The 26639-nt window shown below is 34.7% G+C and overlaps 1 protein-coding gene and 1 pseudogene across 4 annotated transcripts in view; one reads left to right on the forward strand and one right to left on the reverse strand.

The window, feature by feature from the left end:
* Positions 1 to 26639, reverse strand: part of Nox4 (NADPH oxidase 4) — a 205105-nt gene that overhangs the window by 92374 nt on the left and 86092 nt on the right. For all 4 annotated transcript variants that reach the window (XM_047517045.1, XM_047517047.1, XM_047517048.1 and 1 more), the window contains 3 exons: positions 5059 to 5275; positions 3073 to 3237; positions 2868 to 2930 (listed from right to left, as the gene is read on the reverse strand). In XM_047517045.1, the coding sequence (XP_047373001.1) occupies positions 2868 to 2930; positions 3073 to 3237; positions 5059 to 5275 (445 nt within the window). The remainder of the gene's footprint in view (positions 1 to 2867; positions 2931 to 3072; positions 3238 to 5058; positions 5276 to 26639) is intronic.
* On the forward strand, positions 13501 to 25526 carry LOC124958377 (dnaJ homolog subfamily A member 1-like; annotated as a pseudogene).

Consider the following 26639-nt stretch of genomic DNA (forward strand, 5'->3'; position numbering starts at 1 on the left):
TGGTGCAGCCACTCTGGAAAGCAGTGTGGAGTACCCTCAGAAAACTTGGAATGTACCCACCTTTTGAGCCAGTTATCCCACTCCTTGGTTTATACTCAAAGGACTTAAAATTAGCATACTACAGTAAGACAGCCACATCAATGTTTACAGCAGCTCAGTTCACAATAGCTAGATTATGGAACCAACCTACATGCCCTTCAACAGATGAATGGATAAACTGTGGTATATATACACAATGGGATATTATGCAGCCTTAAAGAATAATAATATTATGGCATTTGCAAATAAATGGATGAAATTGGTGAAATCATGCTAAGTGAAATAAGCCAATCCCAAAAAACCCAAAGGTCAAATGTTTTCTTTGATAAGTGGAGGATGATATATAATGGGGTGGGGGGGGTTGGGGAGTGAGAGAAGAATGGTGGAACTTTAGATTATGTAGAAGGAAATAAGAGGGAGTGAGGGTATGAAAACTCATGGAATGAGACAGACATCATTACCCTATGTACATGTACGATTACACAAATGATATGAATCTACATCATGTACAACCATAGAAACAAAATGATGTACCCCATTTGTGTACAATGAATCAAAATGCAGTCTGTAAAAAATAAAAATATAAAGAAATAATTTTTTAAAAAGTAAAATACTATTATCAAAAAAAAAAAAAAAAGCAACCTAGAAATGGATCTACAGTATGATTTCAGGTACCCCTTGAAATTTTCTGAAAGAACTAAAATCATCATACTTAGTGACGCACAATCATCAATGTTCATAGCAGCACAATTCACAAAGTCCAGGCTTGGTAAGTTAATGGTCAATTGTTTTCTCTCATGTACGGAAGATAGAGTAAAATTAGGAAAAAAGGTGTTGGTGAGGATCCCATGAAATGGAAGGGACATCAGTGAATATGAAGAAGGGGATTGGTGTTTCTCCTCAAGGATGAGAAAAGGGAGGAACTGCAGAATGAAATTGACCAAATTAGGCTATACACAAGTATGAATATACTACAGTGAAATCCCACTTTATGTATATCTATATAGCACAACTTTAAAAAAATAAATAAATACATGGAAGATTAGTAAAGTGGAAAAAGTGAAATAGGGGGAGGGAGGAAAGAGGAAGCACTGGGTCCTACAATGGAGCAAATTATATTCCATGCAGGTATGGCTGTTTCAGAATGAGCCCACTATTATGTATAAGTATTATGTGATGATAGGAACATTTTTTAAAAGTATAATTCCAGAAGTGAAGAAAATGATCCAAATTGCAATAAGATATTTTAATATTATCAAAGTTAATAGTGATATAATTATCAAGTACTGGGCAGCAGCCATGTAATCAGGGTTGCACACACATTATTTTATTAGATAAGTATCACTAGCACTATTTTGCAGACCAAGAAATTGACACTTAGGGAGGTCAGGAGATATACTCACACATGAAGAACTAATAAGTGACAGCTGGGATTGAATTCTGAAGTTTTGTGCCCTTTATACAGATACACACTACCATTTTATTTGACAGAAAATTTGTTTTCCCTTTTTCAACGCTTTCTTACCTTTGGTTTCATTTCTTCTATCTCTTCCTTACATTCCCTTCTCCCCCTCTAATTTCCCTCCCACTGATGTCTCAAGCCAGTGATGGGACTGCCACAGCTCTTACCACAATTGCATTTTAAAAAGGTCAGTCCACATGAGGTACTTGCTTAAAGCCTGTCAGGATGTACACTCCACTCCTTTGGAGTTTCTCATGTTCCCTCATAGAAGAGACCTAGGCTAATAGGAGGTGGGACCTAGAGGTCTTTACTCAGTGTGTACTGTAGGTGAGAAATGCTTTCATTTTCCGTTTTGAGGGAGAGCGTAAAAGTTTTTAGTGGTAGCGTATACCAAAAAAGTAAGATATATTCTATGTGTTTGTTGATGGGTACATTGTGATTTATTGCATGTACTAATTCTACTTTCGAGCATGTTGGAAGTTATTTTTATTAAAAAAATAATAAAACCTCTCTTGTCTGTACTTGGCATTCAGCAAATAATTTCTTTGCTTATGCCACATTCACTATTTCATGCTATGGTAAGGAAACAATTTTCAAAATAAAATCTCAACATAAGGAAAGGTTAATTTCTGAAATAAATTTCTGTTTCTAAGATTATGTCAACTCTCTTAAAATTTACTTATGTATTTTCTTCTTTTTCCATTCTTATCTTCTTTGTATGTTACCAATTTCATGTTTATGGGACATAAGAATGCAGAGAAATAGAAATGTCTTATTATTGTTGGAAGTAAAACATGATTCAGCTGAAAACACAGATCCAAAGGTCTGCTAGTAAAATGTATTCAACAAACCCCTTGCTGTCAATATGCAAAAGAATATCCTGAGGTTACAGGCACAACCTGGAGGAGCAATGGGACGTGGCACTTCTCCTTGGCTTCTGATGTTGTGTCCTAAAGACTCCAAGATCCTAATTTTATATTCCACATGGGCAATGCTGCCTTGATTTTCTGATTTTTTTATCTTTAATCTTATTTTCTAATTCCTCTGCTTCAACTCAGAGTATCCTCTTTTTCCTTAAATTCCACCTCTCTAGATGGATACTTCATAAAAGGGAAAATATATTTTGTTTTGAATCAACAATCTTTAATAAATTTGAAGTATGTTACTTAGCAAACTGTGATGTGTTAGAAATTAATGAAAAATAAATAGCCACAAAGTTTCTGAATGTATACATTTCTTTGTAAAAAAATTTACTGGAACATTCAAGATATTACAAAAGCCTTGAATAATTTTTAGAATGAGGTTAAATGTACATAAAAATGCATTGCACTTTAAAATTTTTAAACTCAAGAAGCAAGTGTCTTACCATTGTGAGAGTAAATGGATGATTTTCCAATGCAGATACACTGGGACAGTGAAGAATAACATACTGTAAAAGCAACAAACAGATAAATTTTAAATGACCAAAACAGAAATTCAACTATTCCAAATATGCTATGTGTAGTACTTTTTTTGTATCTTTTATAATTAAGAATTAAGGGTGTTTTAAAAGTTGCTGAACACTGGCTCACCTGACCAGGTCGTGCTTTAAAATTTTCTTTGACCATTCGGATTTCCATGACATCTGATGGATGGCTGATGACTGAGACGATGGTGACTGGCTTATTGCTCCGGATACACCTATAAAGTCTTTCTGCACAATACAGGCACAAAGGTCCAGAAATCCAAAGCCAAGTCTAAAGGAGAATTTTTGAAAACATTCTTCAAAAGACGTGGATTGTAAGTATGTGTATTCTGCCTGAAAGCTCAATTTATACATAATGGTAACAAAATTTTAGCTTGTACTTTAAATAATAAAATACAAAGAAAAATGAGTCAAAAATAATAGATGTTCACTGAAATTCAATCAAACAAAAATAGAGTGCAAAATAAAATATTGTTGAGACCCAACCTCAAACCCACACCCCAGGCATTATCGTCATTAATAGGTACATGTTCATTCTTTCTTACATTCATACATGCACAAAAATATATAATGTGCATACACAATCTCTCTCTGTAAAAGAATATAAAAGCAAACTGAAACCTCAGATTTATCTGAGGATGGTTTTAGGAAAAAAAAAAAAAAAAAGCACCAGCACAATGTGTAGTAAAAAGATAATGCTGGAGATATTTTAATGCATATAGTGTATATGAATAATGCACATATGGACAATGCATATGCATAATGTTATTATATGCACATACTTCTTTTAAAAAAGTAACATTTCAGGCATGTTGTTTACAACTTACTTTTAAATAATACAATGGGAGCAGAAAAGAATACTTATGTAAAAACTGTAACAATTTAAACTGGGCATTGCTGCTCATTGGACCAAAGCTTCCTCTACAACCTCACACTCTCATCATTTTGAAGCTTCCAACTAAATCTTAGTTTAATGATCATTTCTTAAATCTTATTTACATAGTTGATCCAGAGCTTCCTCCTTCCATGAAGACAGAGTGGGTCTCTTCTTCATATGTTTAGCCTGACATTGTGTGAACAATAGACATGGAAGGGCAAGTTCTGCAATGTAACTGTCTTAAACTTTAGAACAGTCACCCTTTAAGCACCAGGTGCCACATAAGCAAAATGGCAGTCCTCATACCCACCCTGTCCAATAACACAGCATTATGTGAAGGTCAGAAAAGTTTTGGACATAATAAATTCTGATAGATATCTTGAGGATTATTACCAGTAAAATCACAAAACTACCACATTTATTCCAAAATCTTCTACAAATTCTAGTTTTTTATTTCCAATTCTTCACTTTCTAAAGTAGAATTTGACAACATTATTCCCTACCTCCATTCAGAACAGATAGAGGCAGAGTAGGATTTACATGTGGGCAGTTCCCACAGCTACAAGGGAAGATTAAGGTCCTTGCTAAAATCTAAGTACTTGGAGAAATTTTCCAAGGTCAAGTATTTTGGTCAAAGAACTAGGTTTGCATATTACCTGTACCACTCACTGACTTGGAGGCTTTGATCAAGTATTTTATGCATTTAAGTACAATTTCTTCATCAGAAAATTGAGGATAATAGTAATTGCTTCTAATGATAATTGTGAATATTAAAAAAAATTAGTAATACAGAACATTTTAGCACAATGCCTAGAATATTAAGCATTTAATAAATTAATGTTACCATTTGTCACTGATGATATTTCATATAAATATTATAATATTAAAACATACAATGAAATAATAATTAGTAGTATGTAGTTGTCTTGGCACTGCTTTTATTATTCAATCAGCACTTCTCAGTGTACTGGGAAACTGTCATTTTTTGTATTTTGGTAGCAAATTCTAGTAGCACAGTATGCAAAGATCATAAAATTAGTAAGTAGAAATTTTCTATAGTCTCAAATATCATAAGTCTTTTGCCTTGGATTACTAGGTCTTGTAATGAAATATCTTATGCATAAATGCACAGTGTCAAAAATGTTTAAATGTGATGTTGATCGATTGTATGTAGACATAGACTTTTGCAGAGATCAAACATACAATTAATCTAACCTGTGGAAAATTAGCTTGAAACTTGGGTTCTTCCACACAAATCTTCACAAATGTGTTCCCATTAAACTCTTTTGGTTTTGAAAATCCTCCAGGGAAAGGTTCATGAAAATGTTCTGAGAGATATTCCAGTGAGGAAATATCTTGATAGCGGGTTCGATTAAGATTGATGCATCCAGGAGGATGGGTATCCAAATTAGTTTGATACTTCAGCAGTCCTCTAAAATTATATTAGAAACACATAGGGAGATTAAAAAAAAAGAGGAGAGAGAGAGACTGAAATCAGGGGATGTAATAAAGAAAAATAATCTCTTTTTCTTCCTAAATTTACATAGCATTATCTGCAGAGTACCCCCTTGTGTCATATTTAGAAGAAATCAAAAATCTTTAAAATTTTAATAACTTTATCGCTAAGGGGCTAGACAAAATCTTTTTGGTCTTCCAAATGCAATAAATATGTGGTAGGTAAGAACACTTATAATCTTTCAAAGTATTTTTTAACTTGGCAGTCTTTAATTCAAGTCTATTAGGCATTTGTGAAATCATATACAAGTTTTCACTTCAGTAAACACTGCAATGATGATTACTTTGCAATCTCCAAACATAAAGGAAAAATACAGGGATCATATTTGATTTGGCTAAGACTGACTAAAACACACCGTGCTGATTAACAGAGAAATGTCAAACAAAAATAACAGGAACCATAAGCTTGTGTGTTCTATGTTCTGAAAATAATTTATACACAACAATCAACCCCCAAATCTATTTTCTTTAAAATCTCTCCACAAACACAACCACATAAAAAGCTCTGGCAGGAGAGACCACAATATTATAATTCTATTCTCAATATTTCATACTTTAGGACATTCTAAGTTCTGTGTTCTAAATTTCTTATCACTGCCTAAGCACACAATGAAGAAAAGTATCAGATTAAGAAAACATTAAAAATATTGTAGTAGAAACTGATCACCAACTGCCAGTGGAACACCAGCTGCCTGCTGTTGCCTGGAAGTTCACTGTTGCAGTACCTGCAGGTTTGATTACACGTGGCTGCCGCCATTTTGAGACAACAGCCATCCCCTTAGGACCCCTCCCTGGCTGGACTGACTGAGCCCCATCTCCAGGATTCCTCAGCCCAACCGATCACTCCCTACCTCTGGGGCCCTCACATCGATTGACTGCTCCCTACCGCCAGGACCCTCAGACCAACTGACTGCGCCCTATCACCAGGACACCAGACCGACTGATTGCACCCAGCCTCCAGGATCCCGCAACCACATCAAACACACCGGACCTCCAGGACCCCGGTCTGACCAACCGTATCCCGCCTCCAGCACCTCCAGGTGACCACGGCCACACCCTGAGCTGCAGCTCCCCATTTGCCAACCACATTTCGAAGCCAGAGCAGCCATCTTGGATACGGCTGGAAGCCGTAGCTCCAATCTTTAGGTGGGGAAAATTCCATCCTGAGACGCCTGCTGGAGACTTGAAGCTCATTGTCAGGTACCTCTCACGCATCAGACTACTGAACACTGGGAGGTTTCATTAGTATATGACTATTATACTGTATATTTTCTTTTTTCTCCTTATTGAAAAACTTTAAGTTTTTATTTCTTTACTTTTCTTGCTCTCTTTTCCTTTTGTTTACTGTTACGTCAGAGTCTCTTTCTCCCTTTTTTGCATGCTAACGTCCAATTTCTTTTGATTACACTCTCACCCTTTCTATTATCTAGAACTTCTGTATATTCTTTTCTTATCCCATTAACAGCCAAATTCTACATCCCTCTGCATCCTCTTTGTCCTCCATTAGAAACTGAAGACCTTATTGCAAACCTGTTTGTTTTACTGAAGATAATATTTTAACTCATTCTGTTTATTATGACAATTTTGTTATTGTCCTCATAGGAGCTATTTGTTCTAGGATTGCATAGTGTCTGAATTGGGCACTGCTAATATTGATCTCCCCATAAAGAAAGGGTTTTGGAAAACTATAGGGCCCTATAAGCCTATAGGGGGAAATATGCAATACCCCAGATGTACACTGCTAGAGGGGAAGATACATGAATAACATGAAAAAACAAGGGAAGAAAATTATCCAAACAAATCTAGATTCTATATTAATAGAATCCAATGACAGTATGTTAGAAGAAATGTCAGAAAAGGACTTCAGATTATACATGATTAAGATGATTCATGAAGCAAAGGATGAGATAAGAGAGCAAATGCAGGCAATAAATGATAATACCAATAAGCTGAAAGAGCACCTGCAGGAAGCAAAAGATCATTTCAACAAAGAGATAGAGATTCTCAAAAAAAAACCAAATGGAAATCCTTGAAATGAAGGAAACAATAAACCAAATAAAAAACTCAATGGAAAACATCACCAAAAGACTAGACCACTTGGAAGACAGAACTTCAGACAATAAAGACAAAATATTTAATCTTGAAAATAAAGTTACCCAAACAGAGAAGATGGTAAGAAATCATGAACAGAATCTCCAAGAACTATGGGACATCATGAAAAAAACAAATTTAAGAATTATTGGGACTGAGGAAGGAACAGAGATACAAACCAAAGGAATGAACAACCTATTCAATGAAATAATACCAGAAAATTTCCCAAACCTGAAGAATGAAATGGAAAATCAAATACAAGAGGCTTACAGAACACCAAAAGCACAAAATCACAACACATCCACACCAAGGCACATTATAATGAAAATGCCTAACATTCAAAATAAAGATAGGATTTTGAAGGCCACAAGAGAAAAGCATCAGATTACATATAAGGGGAGACCAATACGGATAGCAGCCGACTTCTCAACCCAGACTCTAAAAGCTAGAAGGGCCTGGAACAGCATATTTCAAGCTCTGAAAGAACATGGTTGCCAACCAAGAATCCTATACCCAGCAAAACTAACCTTCAGATTTGAAGATGAAATAAAATCCTTCCATGATAAACAAAAGTTAAAAGAATTTACAAAAAGGAAGCCTGCACTACAGAATGTTCTCAACAAAATATTCCATGAGGAGGAAATGAAAAAACAACAATGCAAGTCAGCAAAGGGAGGAACTACTGTAGAGAAAAACCACTCAAAGGAGAAACCAAGCCAACTTAAAAACCAAAAATAAGTCAAATGATTGGGAATACAAATCATATCTCAATAATAACCCTGAATGTTAATGGTCTAAACTCATCAATCAAAAGACATAGTCTGGCAGAATGGATTAAAAAGAAAGACCCAACAATATGCTGCCTGCAAGAGACTCATCTCATAGAAAAAGACATCCACAGACTAAAGGTGAAAGGAGGGAAAAAACTTACCATGCACATGGACTCAGTAGAAAAGAGGAGGTTTCCATCCTTATATCAGATAAAGTGGACTTCAAGCCAAAGTTAGTCAGAATGGATAAAGAAGAACATTTCATACTGCTTAAGGGAACCATCAATCAGGAAGACATAACGATAGTAAAGATTTATGCCCCAAACAATGGTGCATCCCTGTACATCAACAAATCCTTCTCAATTTCAGGAATCACATAGACCACAACACAATAATTCTGGGTGACTTTAATCCACTGCTGTCACCATTAGATAGATCTTCCAAACAAAAACCAACCAAAGAAACCATAAAACTCAATAACACAATCAATAACCTAGACTTAATAGACATATATAGAATATTACATCCATCAATGAGTGGATTCACTTTCTTCTCAGCAGCACATGGAACCTTCTCAAAAATAGACCATATGTTATGCCACAAAGCAGCCCTTAGGAATGCAAAAAAATTGAGATGCTGCCTTGTGTTCTATCAGATCATAATGAACTGAGAGTAGAAACCAATGACAAAATAAAAAACAGAAATTACTCCAAAATCTGGAGACTAAATAATATGCTATTGAATGTAACATGGATAACAGAAAACATCAGGGAGGAGATAAAAAAATTCTTAGATGTCAATGAGAATGACGATACAACATATCAAAATTTCTGGGACACCATGAAAGCAGTAGTAAGAGGAAAGTTCATTGCATGGAGCACATTCCAGAAAAGAAGGAAAAGTCAACAAGTAAATGACCTAATATTACAGCTCAAAGCCCTAGAAAAAGAAGAACAGAATAATAGCAAAAGTAGTAGAAGACAGGAAATAATTAAAATCAGAGCTGAAATCAATGAAATTGAAACAAAAGAAACTATTCAAAATATTGACAAAACAAAAGGTTGTTTTTTTGAGAAAGTAAACAAAATAGACAAACCCTTAGCCACACTAACAAAGAGAAGGAGAGAGAAGACTCAAATTACTAAAATCCATGATGAAAAAGGAAATATCATGACAGACACCACTGAGATACAGAACACAATGAGAAGGTACTTTGAAAATCTGTATTCCAACAACAGAAACTACCGAAGACATTGACAAATTTCTAGAGACATATGCTACTCCCAAACTGAACCAGGAGGACATACACAATTTCAACAGATCAATATCAAGCAATGAAATAGAAGAAGTCATTAAAAACCTACCATCCAAGAAAAGTCCAGGACCAGACAGATTCTCAGCCGAGTTCTACAAGACCTTCAAAGAAGATCTCATTCCAATACTTCTCAAAGTATTCCAGGAAACAGAAAAAGAGGGTGCCCTACCAAACTTATTCTATGAAGCTAATATTGCACTCATAACCAAACCAGGAAAAGACACATCAAGGAAAGAAAATTTTAGACCAATATCCTTGATGAATATAGATGCAAAGATCCTTAACAAAATATTGGCAAATCATATCCAAAAACATTTAAGTAAATCGTGCACCATGATCAAGTGGGGTTCATCCCTGGAATGCAAGGATGGTTTAACATCCGTAAATCAATAAACGTAATCCATCATGTCAATAGCCTTAAGGATAAGAATCATATGATTATTTCAATTGACACAGAAAAAGCATTTGACAAAATACAACACCCCTTTTCATGCTCAAAACACTAGAAAAAATAGGGATAGTAGGGATATACCTGAACATTGTAAAGGCTATTTATGCTAAGCCCAAGGCCAACATCATTCTTAATGGAGAAAAATTGAAACCATTCCCTTTAAAAATGGGAACAAGACAGGGATGTCCTCTTTCACCACTTCTATTCAACATTGTCCTGGAAACTCTAGCCAGAGCAATTAGGCAGACTAGAGAAATTAAAGGGATACGAATAGGAAAAGAGGAACTTCAGGTGTCACTATTTGCTGATGACATGATTCTATATTTAGAGGATCCAAAAAACTCCTCCAGAAAACTTCTAGACCTCATCAATGAATTCAGCAAAATAGCAGGTTATAAAATCAACACGCATAAATCTAAAGAATTTTTATACGCAAGCGACGAAACAGCTGAAAGGGAAATGAGGAAAACAACTCCATTTGCAATAGCCTCAAAAAAAAAAAAAAACTTGGGAATCAATCAAACCAAAGAGGTAAAAGATCTCTACAATGAAAACTATAAAACACTGAAGAAAGAAATTGAGGAAGACTTTAGAAGATGGAAAGATCTCCCATGTTCTTGGAGAGGCAGAATTAATATTGTCAAAATGGCCATACTACCAAAAGTGCTATACAGATTCAATGCAATTCCAATTAAAATCCCAATGATGTACCTTACAGAAATAGAGCAAGCAAGTATGAAATTCATCTGGAAGAATAAAAAACCCAGAATAGCTAAAGCAATCCTTAGCAGGAAGAATGAAACGGGGTATCGCAATACCAGAACTTCAACTCTACTACAAAGCAATAGTAACAAAAATGGCATGGTATTGGTACCAAAATAGACAGGTAGATCAATGGTACAGAATAGAGGACACAGACACAAACCCAAATGAATACAATTTTCTCATACTAGACAAAGGTGCCAAAAATATGCAATGGAGAAAAGATAGCCTCTTCAAAACAGAATAAAATTAAACCCCTATCTCTCACCCTGCACAAAACTCAACTCAAAATGGTTCAAGGATCTTGAAATCAGACCAGAGACCCTGCATCTTATAGAAGAAAAAGTAGGTCCAAATCTTCAACTTGTTGGCTTAGGATCAGACTTCCTTAACAGGACTCCCGTAGCACAAGAAATAAAAGCAAGATTCAATAACTGGGATACATTCAAACTAAATAGCTTTCTCTCAGCAAAGGAAACTATCAGCAATGCGAAGCCAGAGCCTACAGAGTGGGAGAATATCTTTGCCACTCATACTTCAGATAGAACACTAATTTTCAGAATCTATAAAGAACTCAAAAAACTCTACACCAAGAATACAAATAACCCAATCAACAAATGGGCTAAGGAAATGAACAGACGCTTCACAGAAGATCTACAAGCAATCACCAAACATATGAAAAAATGTTCACAATCTTTAGTAATAAGGGAAATGCAAATCAAAACTACACTAAGATTCCATCTCGCCCCAATTAGAATGGTGATTTATCAAGAATATAAGCAACAATAGGTGTTGGAGAGGATGTGGGGGAAAAAAGGTACACTCATACATTGCTGGTGGGGATGTAAATTAGTGTAGCCACTCTGGAAAGCATTGTGGAGATTCCTTAGAAAACTTGGAATGAACCCACCATTTGACCCAGCTATCCCACTTCTTGGCCTATACCCAAAGGACTTAAAATCAGCATACTACAGAGATACAGCCACATCAATGTTCACAGCTGCTCAATTCACAATAGCCAGACTGTGGAACCAACCTAGATGTCCTTCAATTTAGGAATGGATAAAGAAACTGTGGTATATATATACAATGGAATATTACTCAGGTATAAAGAATAATAAAATTATGGCATTTGCAGGCAAATGGATGAAATTGGAGAATATTGTGCTAAGTGAGATAAGCCAAACTCAAAAAACCAAAGGACAAATTATCTCGCTGGTAAGCGGATGATGACACATAATGAGGGGTGGGAGGGGGACAAGAATGGAGGAAGGAGGGACTCTATAGAGGGAAAAGAGGGGTCGGAGGGGTGGGGGGGAGGAAAAAATAACAGAATGAATCAAACATCATTACCCTATGTAAATGTATGATTCCACAAATGGTATGCTGTTACTCCATGTACAAACAGAAACAATATGTATCCCATTTGTTTACAATAAAAATAAATTAAAATTAAAAAAAAAATATTGTAGTATACTTTATTTTTATTTTAAAGGGCACCAAAAGTGAATTTGTTTCCAAAGTTATTCTTCCCTAATTGGCTAAGAATATATTAATTTCAGACTACACTTTATGCTCCAAATAATTGATTTTGGTAGCTTAAATAAAGTCTAAGTGTCACAGAACTATATTAATATTATAAAGACAATATTTTATGCCAGAGAGGATATGAGGAAAAAGAAATACTTTTACACTGTTGGTGAGATTGTAATTGGTACAACCACTATGGAAATCAATATAGGGGCTCCTCTAAAGACTAGAAATGGAACCACCATATGACCCAGCTATACCACCCCTCAGTATTTATGCTAAGGAATTAAAGTCATAGTAATACATGAAAATAGTTGCTTATAGCAGCACAATAGCCAAATTATAGAATATGTATCCATGAACAGATGAATGAATGAAGAAAATGTGGTATGTATATACAATGGAGTTTATTCACCAAAAAGAATGAAATCAGGTCATTTGCAGGAAAAAGGACAGAACTTGAGAACATTATGTCAAGTGAAATAGGCTAAACTCAGAAAGTCATGGATTATGTTTTCCTCATATGTGGAAGTTATAGAGGAAAAATGGGGGAAAAGTTTAGGGAAGGGGTCTCATGAAAATTGAAGAGAGACCATAAGAATAGAGGAAGAATACCAGAAGGAAGAACAAGAGGAGGAAAAGGAGAGGTACTTGCAAATTACATTATTATATTGCATGTATGTACAAATATGCAACAATTAGTCTCATTATGTATCATTATAATGCAACAATAAAACTGATAATTTTTTAAAACAAAAGTTATTGCATAAATAGTAAAACCATTAGATTGAATATTTGATGGGGAGAAGGAAAAGACCAAGGTAGTGATGGCATTTGCCATCCCTCCAGTCTGATCACCCTCTTCTTTCCCTTTTGATCATGGTAAGTTCCCTTTCTCTAGTCTTTTTTTTTTATTTTACTGTGTTCCTTAAAACTAGTCATCATGAAATCATTACAAAGCATTCAGTACATGTTAAAGGCATCTAAGTACTGGACTGCAGTATATGACAATCATAGTAGATGACACGTACAGAAAAAAACTTTTAAAGGAATACAATAGACACAGCCTAGGTATGGAATAAATTAATAGAAATTAAATCTGTGCCAATATTTCTGTCATTAGTCATTGATAGCATTCTATTTGTACCATACGATTATGTACTATACTTGGACAATCCATTCATTTGATTAAGTTTCCATTACAATTACTGATTTAGCCAAACATGTTGTTACCACTGGTGATCCCCAAGGTAAGTGGCTGAAGGTAAGTCTGTCAAAAATCTCTGATTTATTCTACTGCACATGAGTTGGACAAAGCCTGACGTGATTACATAGCACCATTCTAGGTGGTGCTAGAGTTTAATGAGGAACCAAATCTACTCCTATCACTCCAGAAACTTAAAATCTATTTTGTAAGAGATCTTAGGAGAAGCTAAACTTTAGCCATGCCACAGATAATAATTACAACAGACTTTTAATAATATTTTAGTAAGGTATGGTAGACTCCAGGTCCAAAACAAAAAAAGAAATTTTCTTCATATTTTGTGGAGAGAGGTAACCTGAACCACGGTCTCTGATTCACTCATGGCTGAGTTTGTGCTGGGAACTTCCTGTGCAAATGTCAAAATGGCCCACTCACTATCATGATGCTGACCCAAGGAGGCTATGTGCAAAGGCATGCAGCTCTATCAGTTGGAACCTTGGACTCAGGCATCAACTTCCAGGAGTAAAGAATTCAGGGCATAACAAGATGACCTCGATGTCTTGTAATTTTCATTACACCCTTCAGACTGCCTGTTTTGCTAAAACAGTCTCACAAATAACATTTTGAAGACAAAACCTATATAATAAATGTGCTGAGCTAGTTTTGTGTCAAACTCAAATAGGATTTGGCTGCCCACCTGGCCCCAGCTTTTTTTCTATGTGTGCCTGTTGGTCTTTTCTTCATCCTTCTCTGGTTTCTGAAGAGTTAATACTAAAATATTGCTGGTTGCAGCAATATTTCATGTAATTCTTGAAAAATGTATATAAACCATGAATTATTATTCTCATTTTACAAATTAAGGAACTATTTTAAAAGACTTAATAATATCCTACTGTTGCATAGTTGTGTGTGTTTGTGATAAATAACAGAGCTAAAATTTGAACCCAGCTCACTCAGATTCTATGTTCTTTTCCTCTCATAATACAGCACATTAGGTAACTGGTTCCTCACAACATACCACCTCTGAAAAAGGTAGGAAGGAGGAAGATTACTACTTACTAACAAAGTAGCATGTCAAGAATTTTTTAAACATTTTTTTACTAAATAAACATCAAAACAAAATAATCATACTAGGTGAGTAATTTTTTCCCATTACAAACATGAAAAACCCATGGTTTTTATTAGGATAATTAACTAGATGGTAGTTAAAGTATGAGCTTCAGAAACCTGTTCACTCTCACTACCTGAAAAGCACGTTAGTGGTTTAAGAAGTGGATGTCGAACAGGTTCAAAATGAAGAAATTATTTGAAATAAGGCCAGCTCTGTCTCTGTCTCTTTCTCTTTGTGTGTGCGTGTGTGTGTGTGTGTGTGTGTGTGTGTGTTGTGTGTTTGTACATGCACTGGAAAGGGGCAGCTTATAGTTAGGGTCTTAATGTCAGGCAAAGGAATGCGTCCTACGTCCTAACAAAGTTCAAGTGGACATAGCCCTACCATGTTCAAGGTCCTTAGAATAGTGATATTGTAACTAAAATTATATCTCTTCAGTCAACCCAGACAAACAGTACTGATGTTCTAGGCACATAAAGTGGTGTATAAGATCCAAAAATTCTCTTTAATTTTGAAATTTTTATATTATTTTAAGTTATGTTCACAAAAATTAACACAGGTTATCTCTATCTTAAAATTTTATTAAAAATGTCCTTACTTTATCTTAATGGGTATTTTTGTCATCATGAAAGCATGGATAAAAAAATAAAGACAAATAGTGAAAAACAGTATTCATAAAAAAAATCAAGTACAGAATCTCAGATTATTGTGCTATAATTCACTGGTGAAGGTACTGGAAGGTTCACTAGGGAGGACCTTGGCAGGTTCTGAACTCAGCACTCAAAGAATAGATGCTCAGCATGCCAGACAGGTGCTGGTTGCTTCCATCAGCGTTTACACAAACTTATATCAACTGTTTATGGTAAATGGTGGCTCCATCCCACTATGAGTGAACAGGTATGGAAGAGTTAAGTAATCTGCCCAAAACAATACTGCCAGGGGCAGAGCTGAGATGGAAAGCCCAGGAGGTCCGCTTCAAAAGTATAATTCATGTTCCATCTGTCATAATAGGCCTCCTCCCCTTGCAGAATATCTACTTTACTTTATAAAAACCAAACAAAAAATCCCTGAAATTGAAGACTAATACACGCATTGATCAAAATCTTGCAGCTCTACATACTTCCAGATTTTATAAAAGGAGGTAGCATATTTCTACCAAACCAATGATTTTATTTGTCATTTTTCAAGTTCAATTGAATGCAGTAACTTTACTTTTTACTAGTTAGAAACTAAAAGTGCCCGTTTCTTTGACACCAGTACAAAATTTCTTAGAACTCTTAGAGTATGTAATCTTAGAATATGTATTCTTAGAATAATCTTTCTGAAGAATTTTAAATAGGAATGTAAACTCAATATTAGGGATATTTCAACTGATGAATAAAAATCAGATACTATCTCTAAGGGACAGCTTATACTTTAGGGTCTTTGCCCTGCAGAGATTTATTAAAATCTGAGATATTTTTGTAGTTTTTACTACTGTTTTTCATCTCCAATACCTTTGTTTAATTCAGCAGACATAACATGCCTGTGTTTAAGAGTTCAATGCAATCTTCTCAAATACAACGGAACCCACTTAAGTAGCCTGAAGCTAATTTCTATCTGCCAAGAATCCTGACCTTGCTTTTTGTCCTATATCACCACCAAGATATACATCTTTCACATTTACTATTTTATTAATTTTTAACTTTTTTAGTTTAAATTATATGGTCCCTTCCTTCAAGAATTGCATAATCTAGTGCCACACTCTCCTATAGAACTTTCTGTGATGGTGAAAATCGTCTAAATCTGAACCGCTATACAATTACATGTAGCTATTGAGTGATCAAAATGTTGTTTGTGCAGGTGAAACACTGAAATTTTCATAGTTCATTTTAATTCATTTAAATGGAATATCTACAAGAGATCTAATGAATGTAATCAAATATGAAAGAAACGAGTACAAAACAAAATGATTAATGGTATATGGACATATGTATACTTCTTGAGAATAGTACAGATGAGTGATGTACTTGGTTTATGAAATCATGGAAAGGACTTACTAGAAAAAGATAATTGAAGAATGTACATATTCCAATGATTATAGGAGAATGTTATTCCAATATGAGAAAACAGGCTATACAAAGTTACATGGTTTTTTCCTATATTAATAGAAGTGATCATATCTTGTGCATTTATACCTCATTTATCCATATTCTACCAAACCCTACCATCCCTTTAGCAAGTTTCTTGCATGTAATATGTTTCTCATGCCTTTCTTGTACATTGATTTTAAAAGCAAGCAATGGCCACAAAATTTGTTTTAATATGGCATGCACATTTGGGAATCAAAATAGGGAAAATTCTTATATGTATTGTTGTAGCTTTCATAAATAAATGAACAACAATTTAAAACAAAAAAGAGGAAAGGGAAAAGATGCTAGTGAATGGTAAACACAAAACATGATCAGGTTAAAATAAAACAGTGACATTGTGAGGAACTCAGGAAGGGAGACAGGGAACAGAAGGGCTTCTTATTTTTTGTTTCAATGTATTATGCTCCAAAAGAGAAATTCTGAAATACCTATGGAATGTCTAGTGCTCTTCTATAATGAGAAATAATGGATTTTACAATCCCTTATATGTATCCATCAAAATACACGGCTGTGAATGCTATTGCTTTTATGCTCACAGGATCCTAACATATGCTTTCAACATTCAACAGTGTTTCAAAAGGTAGAGTTTTTGTTTTGTTTTGTTTTGTTTTGTTTTTTGTTCCTTTTTTCCCTTAAGGGGCATTAGAATTATCCTATTTGGGGATTTTTGTTTGTATGTTTTGTATTGTTTTGTTTGTTTTAATGCCTGTCACAAGGTCATAGAAAATAACATAGTATATTGAATGAATCCTGCATACAAATTATAAAACTATTTTATGGGAAAAATTAAATATTAGAAAACACCATGCCTGTTAAAATGAAAATCATAAAAATCATCCCTACCTTACTTTATGTGAAGAATGTATAATGAATGCAGTGTTATTTAGATGATCTTTATATAGTTGGTGATTTTATCCTTTTTAAATAGGAGATCAAAGTTATTGTCCCTTAGGAACCTACTTTTTTCCTAGTATTCAATAACAAAAAAATTTTCAGTAAAAATATAACTTTTCCTGAGAGTTATTTCACTATATTTAAAAATACAAAACAAAACCAAAAAAAAAAAAATTTACATCAGAAAATAAAACCAAATTCTCCACTTTAAAACCCATTACAGCCAGGTGTGGTGCTGCACACCTGTAATTCCAGTGGCTCTGGAGGCTGAGGCAGGAGGATTGAAAGTTCAAAGCCAGGTTCAGCAAAAGCAAAGTGCTAAGCAACTCAGTGAGATCCTGTCTCTAAATAAAATACAAAATAGGGTGGGGGATGTGTCTCAGTTGTCATATACCCAAGTTCAATCCCCTGAACCTCCCCAACAAAAACATCACAACTCTTCAGCTTCTCTGGAAATCACCAGAATGTTTGCTTCTGAAGGATAAGGGTGTGTCCTGTTTCACTGCTATTTTTCTGGTGCCTAACACAGTACCTATAACCTACAGCAACTAAATAGTCATTGGACAAACAAGTAAGTGACTAGGAATGTATAAACAACTTTTTTGTGTTATTGTTGTTGAAACACATGATTGAGTAGTCATCTGGTTTTAACAAACATTGATTTTAAACTCATTTTCTGCCTTCAAAAAATGGCTAGATTTTAGTAAATGGTATTTAGTAAAATAAACCATGTAAGTTCAGGAAGATAACACTAAGTCAGTCTGCAACTTACATCATTCCTCTTTACTAGTTAGTATTGCTAAATCTAACCTGCCATGCTCCAAGCCAAACCTACCCAAAGCAAATGGTTGTCAAGATATTCAAGCCTATCAATAGAAGCATCTGAAAATAGAGTGCATTCCTAAGCTGGGGATGTGGTCTTGGCAGTCTTGAACACCTGGGTACCCACCCAACCTAATCATTTATTCTTTTCCCCACTTTGGCCCCAGAGTTCTTGCCTCTGCATTCTTTGCTGTGCTTTTGCCTCTGACACTTGAGAGTCTTCTGATCAACCAGAGCAGGAACTGCATCTGTCTTTTACTTGTGGGACTGTCCAAGCTTAAAAGAGAGGGCTAGTTCATGAGTTTGTGATCTATGCAACTGCATAAAAATTTCGCTCTTAGAAAAGCCAGGTCATTGGTTCAGTGCTCCAGTTATTTCCACTCCAAATGAGTAATAATTTTTTATCACAAAATCCTGCATTTTCATTGCACTGTAGACTCTGCAAATTAAACAGCTGGTCCTGTCATGCTCTCTATGCAGCTGACAAATCTAAATCCCACAGTGTCAGGAATTACAATCAAGATTTAAATGCTGGGTACATCGTTTTACTGTTTCCTCATTGAAAAAGAGAGAGAATCCCATTCCTTTCTAGTTCACAGATATGTTAAGGAAAGGGCATTGACCTCTTGTGAAGAAAAATATTAGTAAGCATCCATTATTTCTTAGTATTCCTTTACTATTGCTTTACTAAAATGGCAATGGGGTATAAAAGAATTATTTCATATTTCATAAAAATACTAATGTACTGAAAATGTTTCTTAAATTAAATGCAACTTTTGTTGTTTCTCCTTCCTTCTCACCTTCCTTCTCACCATTCTCACCCTGGAAGTCAAGTCAGAACCATTTAATAATATTAAAAAAAAAAAAAACTCCCAGGAGAAAAATTGAGGTGAAAATAGTATAAAAGTTATTTGATCTGAAGCTTGATACTTCCATTGCCAAAATAGGTGAAAAATAAACTCATAGCTGGTAAGATTTAACATTCATTAATATATGTAGCTTGGATGATTTCATGTATATGAAAATGCTAAAAATATACTATTTCTATCTACCCACACATTCATACACATATACATGTAAACTATGTGATTATAAAACACAATCATGGGAGAATATACTACATGTCCTCAATCCTCAAAACCATCTGGTTTATAGGATAAAATATCAGCAAATGTAAATAAACCATAAATCCTTCCTCTGTAATCATTATGCAAAAAAATCACATTTAAAAAAAAAAAACAAAAATCTTATGAATAGGAAAGGAGAAAAGCCTACAGAATGGGAAAAAAAATCTTTGCTAGCTTTTCTTCTGGCAGAGGATTATATCCAGAATTCATAAAGAACTCAAAAACCTCACCACCACAAAACCAAATAATCCAATCAGCAAATGGGCAAACGAACTAACAAACACTTCTCAAAGAAGATATATGAACGGTCAACAAATACATGAAAACATTTTCAACACCTTCAGGTAATTAGGGAAATGCAAAATAAAAACACTGCTTGATGCCATATCTTAGAGATTTCATGTCACTCTAGTCAGAATGGCAGTCATCACTAATACAAATAACGATAAAGGATGAGATGTAGAGAGAAAAGAAAACTTCTACACTGCTGGTGGGGTTGTAAATTAGTATAATTACTATGGAAATCAGTATGAATTTTTCTCAAAAGACGAGGCATGGAAGCACTATATGACAGTCATCCAACTCCTCAGTATTTAACCTAAAGAATTAAAGTCAGCATACCACAGTGATCCATGTATCCTACTTCTTTTCTATTAGAATTCATTAGGCAGTTTGGTTCACTATATAAAGGTCAAGACAGCAATAGGTATGGAAAAGGAAGATCAAAGTAATCAACAATTTTGCAAATTTACTTGGGACTCTATATATACTGTGGGATTCTACTATCAAATTCATTCCTCATATTGGATACTAACTTCATGGGTCACCTAACATTAGAGGCAATTCATTGAAAAATTCTGTTAAAGTCATTGGTGTTTTTTAATCCATGGATTTAATGTGCTTTTCCTGTATTGTGAATAATGTCTTTTCCCTTTTCCTTTCGTGTTTTGTTTTGACTTAATCTCTTTACAAAACACTAGCAGTACAATTCCTTATAAAAGTTTCTTTTCCACAGCATTCTTATTAACTTTAGTCTATAGCCAAGCTCCTTTCACTGTAATTTTCCAGTTATTTGGGAGAAATTTAAAAGTTAAGGTATCACATAAACATTATTTTATTGTTACATTTAATATAAAGTTATTACAATTATTATCAAATATAACAAGGTCATATATTTTGTGAAATATTTTTAAAGTAGTACCAAAAAGAAGCCATGTTTTCTGGGAACACCAGATTTTACCTTTTCAAAAACCTTTGAATCTATCTGACTTAAAGCATAATCAAATTTATTACTTAAAACATTCAAAGATACACATATATACTCATTAACTTACAGAGATAAATCAAAAAGATGTCCTAGATTTTCACATAACATGAAAATAGCTCATTCACAGGTGAGGACACTTTCCAAAAAAATAAATAATTCATAATTTAAATAATTCATGAAAAGGGTAAAGATACATGCATAGTTTCTGGGGCCAGACCTCCTATGCTCAGTACTAGCATTCTTCAAGCACTAGCTGACTGGTCTGGGACAGTCACTTAATTTATCTTGTACACCTCATTTCTCCATCTATAAGATGGAAATGATAACACCACATACCATCCAATGCTGTGCATATTAAAAAACAATAACAAAAACTAGTTGTGCTCATAGAGAGTATGTGTAAAATGTTAAGTCCCTGATACATCCTAAATGTTATCTAAACCTTGGAAATGACAATGAAGAGTTTTATTATTGTCCTCTAAAATGATAGCACAATTGTTAAGTTGGTCACTGCATTTGTCAGGTTAACTTCTTCTAGTAGCATTCATGTGAGAAGGAAACTACCCCACTGTTACAATTAAGTGTTTTTAACCCTGACATATCAAATGTGGAAAGATAATAAAGGTCTCTGGTTAAAATCTAGCTTTGAAAGTGTTCAGCTCAGAAATATTTTAGCCTGTTAGGACCACATGCACCTATAGGATTCTAATTAAAACTATGAAAACTGGGGAACCCCTTCTTATACCAAATGCATGTATGTGCCTCAAAACTAAATATATACTAAATACATGTACATTTTTAGTTTGTTGTGTGTGATTCAGGAATTCAAGGTTCCTCTGAATCCATTCAATGATTCCTAGGGATTATGAATCCAAGTTAAAAACCCTTTCTATATGAAAAAAGTGGAATTTTTTAATACAGATAATGGACATCATACTGATAACAAGTATATCAGATCCATTAAAAAACAGGCTGGGTATGGTGGCACACACCTGTAATCCTAGGGGCTCAGGAGGCTGACAGGGAGATCACAATTCAAAGTCAGACTCAGCAACTTAGCAAAAACCTGCCTCAAAAAAAAAAAAAAAAAAAAAAAGGGCTGGAGATGTGAGATGTGTCTCAAAGGTTAAGTGCCCCAGGGTTCAATTCTCAGTTCCAAAAAAAAAAAAAAAAATGACATCTAGATCTAGGGAGGATCAGAATAGGTCACCTGTAAGAATGACAAGAGTTCATGAAAGATTTAGACACTATCATAAATCCCAAAATTCTCAACCCTTTTCCTAAGATGGTTGTGGGCACCTACTTACAATCTCTAAAGTGGGCCAAAGCTAAGCAGTATACAGTATTATTACTTTAAGGTTCTAGTTCCTAAGTACCCATGCAGAGGCCCTGTTGGAACAAAGAACTCTTTTTGTGATTCTGATACAAGGTGGACATTAGAACTGTCCATAAACCTCTGAAGAACTTTCCCCAATGCCTGGGAATAAGTAGAATGATCATACTGCCTGGCTTACCCACATTCCTTGCTTAATTATTAGTAGCATACCCTGTCATTCTCAAAAGTGCCTCATCTGGGCATGTGGTGCATATCTTTATCCCCAGCAACTCAGGAGACTGGCAGGAGGATTGCAAGTTGTGTATACCCTCAATGATTTACCAAGCCCCTTCTCAAAATTAAAAAAAAAAAAAAAAAGACTGGGGATAAGGCTCAGAAGTAGAGTATCCCTGATTCAAACCCCTACAGTGAAAAATGAATGAATGAATTAATGAATTTTTAAAAATTCCTAGTTCAGAGAATAAATTACATCCTCACTGCTAATCTAGAGGCAATGAAAGGGAAACTTAAAAGGAATTGTAGGAAAGTAACAGTTCTTTCCCTCAGGGTTAGGGAAGGACTGGTTAACATACAATATCTGGGCCTTTCTTTCCCTGGACACCATCCAAGTTCCCATTTAATTTTCTGAAATCAAGTGCCTCCACCTACAGAAGATTACAAACCTTTCCTTCTTCCACATCACTGTGGGTGAACAGAGACCTCAGTGAAAGTGGCTTCTAGAAGAGAATACACTTGGCACACCACAAACATTAACCCTTAAATATTTGACATAAAGGCCCCATCCTCTAACAGCATATCCTTAATTTCTTCTTGCTAAGGGCATAATAGATGGAGAAATTAACACAATAAACTTATCCTTACAAATATTTGTCTAGCCCTGGTTCATTTCTTGAACCTAAACTGTGAAGCTGACACTGCTTGTGGATCATTAAAGTCGCTGTTGACAAAGACCACCCGCTGGGTTCCTTCTGGTTTAAAGAGTGTTTTTAGAAACACACAGAGAATACTATTCCTTTAAATTCCCTAGAAAACATGATTCAAGTGGACTGTAAATCATGCTCTATGATTAACTCTTGCCAACAAATAATTCCCACTGGCAGAGAATTGTTTAAAAGAATAATTCAAGTGTCAATCATGTATTAAACAATGGTCAGAGGAGTCTAGCCAGCACAAAATATTATTTACACTGTAAATTTGCTCTCATTGCCATCAATTCCTTTGAGGAGGACCTTCCCCTCTATCTTAATCAGAACTATCATGCTATAAACTGTCTCTCATTTAAGTACAAAATACAATCAGTGTCCACACAACATTCCCATATTAAAATCAGTAGGAGGGCTGACTCTGGCAAGATTGCAGAGGCTCAGGTGCCAAATCTCACTTACAATGCATACTCCACATGTCTTTCAAAGGAGCAGGGTTAGGCTCTTAAATTCAGACTCTGTGACATTCTAATTTCTTTTCCATATCCCTTTTATCAGTATGTGAGAATAGCAGTAGGTATCTCCTCTTGATAAGATTTTCAAATGAAAAAAAAAAAAAAAGAAACTTCCAGTTACATCCACATCTGGAAAGAGAAATGGTTTTTGACTAGTTTTTCTCAACATGTCTTTTGAATTGGAAAATCTTTAATAAAACACAACAATAACAACTTCCTTGAAAGTGTATTAAATTTAGAAAAAAACATTTCCTTGAAGAAGCCTTCTTTTGAAAGTCCCAAAATAAATATTTATTGCTAAAGTCAAGTGAATTTTAGAGACTTTGCAATGTTATAAATATCATTGACCCTTTAAGGAATATCCCTTTGATATGTAAGTGGTTTTCACCATGTTATGCAGTTACCAAATTATTTAGTGAATAAGAAACTCTAGGCTCTTCAAAAGTTCTGTGACCTTATGCAAATTTCCAGAATGCTTGGTGAGAGATGGAGGAGTAGGGGCTGCCCAAATTACACACAATCACATGCTTCTTCCCACTTCAGCACACTAACATCAGCCCACTGATTGACTATAGAAAAGGGTGAAAGAAACCACTCACTATGATGTTTCGGAGCCAAACCCAATGCCACCCAGGCAAAATTGAAAAAGGTTTAGAGAAAACTGATCTTGAAGTATCATCCTGACAAGAATCCAAATGAAGGAGACAGGTATAAACCGATTTCTCAAGCTTATAAAGTTTTCTCTGATGTCAAGAAAAGGGAATTACATGACACAGGAGAACAGCAATTAGAAAAGGTGGAGGTGGTGGTGGTGTGGGTTCCTCCATGGACATCTTTGTTATGTTCTTGGAGGAACAGAAAGGATGCAAAGAGAAAGGAGAGGTAAAAATATTGTGCATAAGCTCTTGGCAATGTTAGAAGATGTACATATGGTGCAAAAAGAAAACTGGCTCTAAAAAGAATGTGACAAATGTGAAGGTCAAGGTGGTAAGAAAGGAGCAGCAGAGTGTTATTTCAACTGCCCAGGCACTAGAATGCAGATATGAATTCATTAGATAGGACCCAACATGGTTCTGCAAATTCAGGGGTATGCATGGAGTACTGGGGTCAAGGGGAAGGGATCAGTCTTAAAGATAGATGTATGCTCGACAAATAGTAAGCACTTAATAAATTATCTGTCACTGTTTAAAAAAAAAAAGATAGATGCAACCACTGCAAGGGACAGTAGTTGAATGGAAGAAGATTCTAGAAGTTCACATTGACAAAAGCATGAAAGATGGACAGAAGATAACATTCTATGGTGAAGGAGATCAAGAGCCAAGACTGGAGCCAGGAAATATTATCATTGTGTCAGATCAGAAGGACTGTGCTGTTTTATATAACAAGGAGAAAATTTTTTTTATGCACATGGATATACACCTGGTTGAAGAAGCATTATGTGGCTTCCATAAGCCAATATCTACTCTCAATAACTGAACTGTGGTCAACACCTCTCATCCAGATCAGACTAGCAAGCATGAAAATGAGAAGTGTGTGCTAAATTAAGGTATGTCAATATGAAAAGGGTCACCTAATTATCAATTTAAGGTAAACTTTCCTGAAAATGGCTTTCTCTCTCCTGATAAACTCTCTTTGCTAGAAGTACTCCTATGAAAGGAAGCAAGTAGAAAATACTGAGGAAATGGATCAGGTAGAACTGGTGGACTTTGACCCAAATCAAGAAAGACAGCACCATTATAATGGAGAAGCATATGAGGATGATGAATATCATCCCAGAGATGGTGTTCAGTGTCAAACCTCTTCATGGGGCCAGTGGAAACACTGCAGGCATTTTATATGTAGTAGTGAAAAAGTGAAGGACTGCAATCATAAGATGCTCACTACTTGCTACCATTTTCATTTCAATATTCAATTATCATAGTGTTTTAAAAGTTAAATGAAAAATAAATGCAAATATAAAATTTCAGACTTTGCCCTATAGGTATTATGACTTCAATGTGCAAGAAGTTTTTTTTTTTTTTTTTAATAACTGTAAAAGTTGCTCTTAAAAATGTTCCCCTAGCATTTGTTAGGCCATAACTTATAATTGATTTCATCTGTGTATAAGGACAAACTTAGACTGAAATGCTAGGTGTGTGTGTTGATTGCAGCATATGACCCTTCATTATTGAGCTATTGAAACTAAAACTGTGACAAGTACATATATGACTGCAAGATTGATGTGATCCTACGATATGTATAATCAGAAAAATGAGGACAAATGTTATGCCTTGACTCTATGTACAAATAGAGAAACAACATGTATCCCATTTGTATACAATAAAAAAAAATAAAATAACAGAAAAAAAATGAGGGATTATACTCCATTTATGTATGAGCTATCCAAATGAATAAATGCATTCTACTGTCAGATACAACAAATTAGAACAAATAAAAAAATTTAAAAAGGAAATTAAAACTCTAACTGGCAGAGACAGAGAGAGAGAGAGAGAGAGAGAACAAGCTGTGACCTTGAAATAGCTGAAAAATATCTATTACTAAACAAAAAAAGAAAGAAAGAAAAGACATTCTTGAAGTAGTTGAATGTGATGTTTCTTCCTTGTATATCCATCAGAACTGATACTAGTCATGAGTTTTCTAACATGAATTGCATATGATTATATTTTCCTTTTGTACTACATTTTTTTATTCAAACCTATAATAAAGATAATTTTATTTATCCCACTTAATAGATAAGAAAAAGAAAAGTAAAATTATCTGCTAAGATTATCAGTTGTTAAGTGAAGTAGTTTTTCACCATCATGTTATGCCAATATCTTTTGAAAAGAAAAATTACTTTGAAATCCATTTGAACACTGAAAAGAAACATCTGAGTTCAGTGCGTATAACATGTAGCTTTTTAGAGTGGCACACAATAGACTTGCTTATAAATGATGAAAATAATCTAAAATACAGGTAATAAGAATTAAAACATAAGGACACAGATGATTGTGGAAGATAGCTGGTCCTATATGGAGCATTGTCTGTGAAGAAA

The sequence above is a fragment of the Sciurus carolinensis genome, chromosome 11 (genome assembly GCF_902686445.1).
Source record: "Sciurus carolinensis chromosome 11, mSciCar1.2, whole genome shotgun sequence".
Lineage (NCBI taxonomy): Eukaryota > Metazoa > Chordata > Mammalia > Rodentia > Sciuridae > Sciurus > Sciurus carolinensis.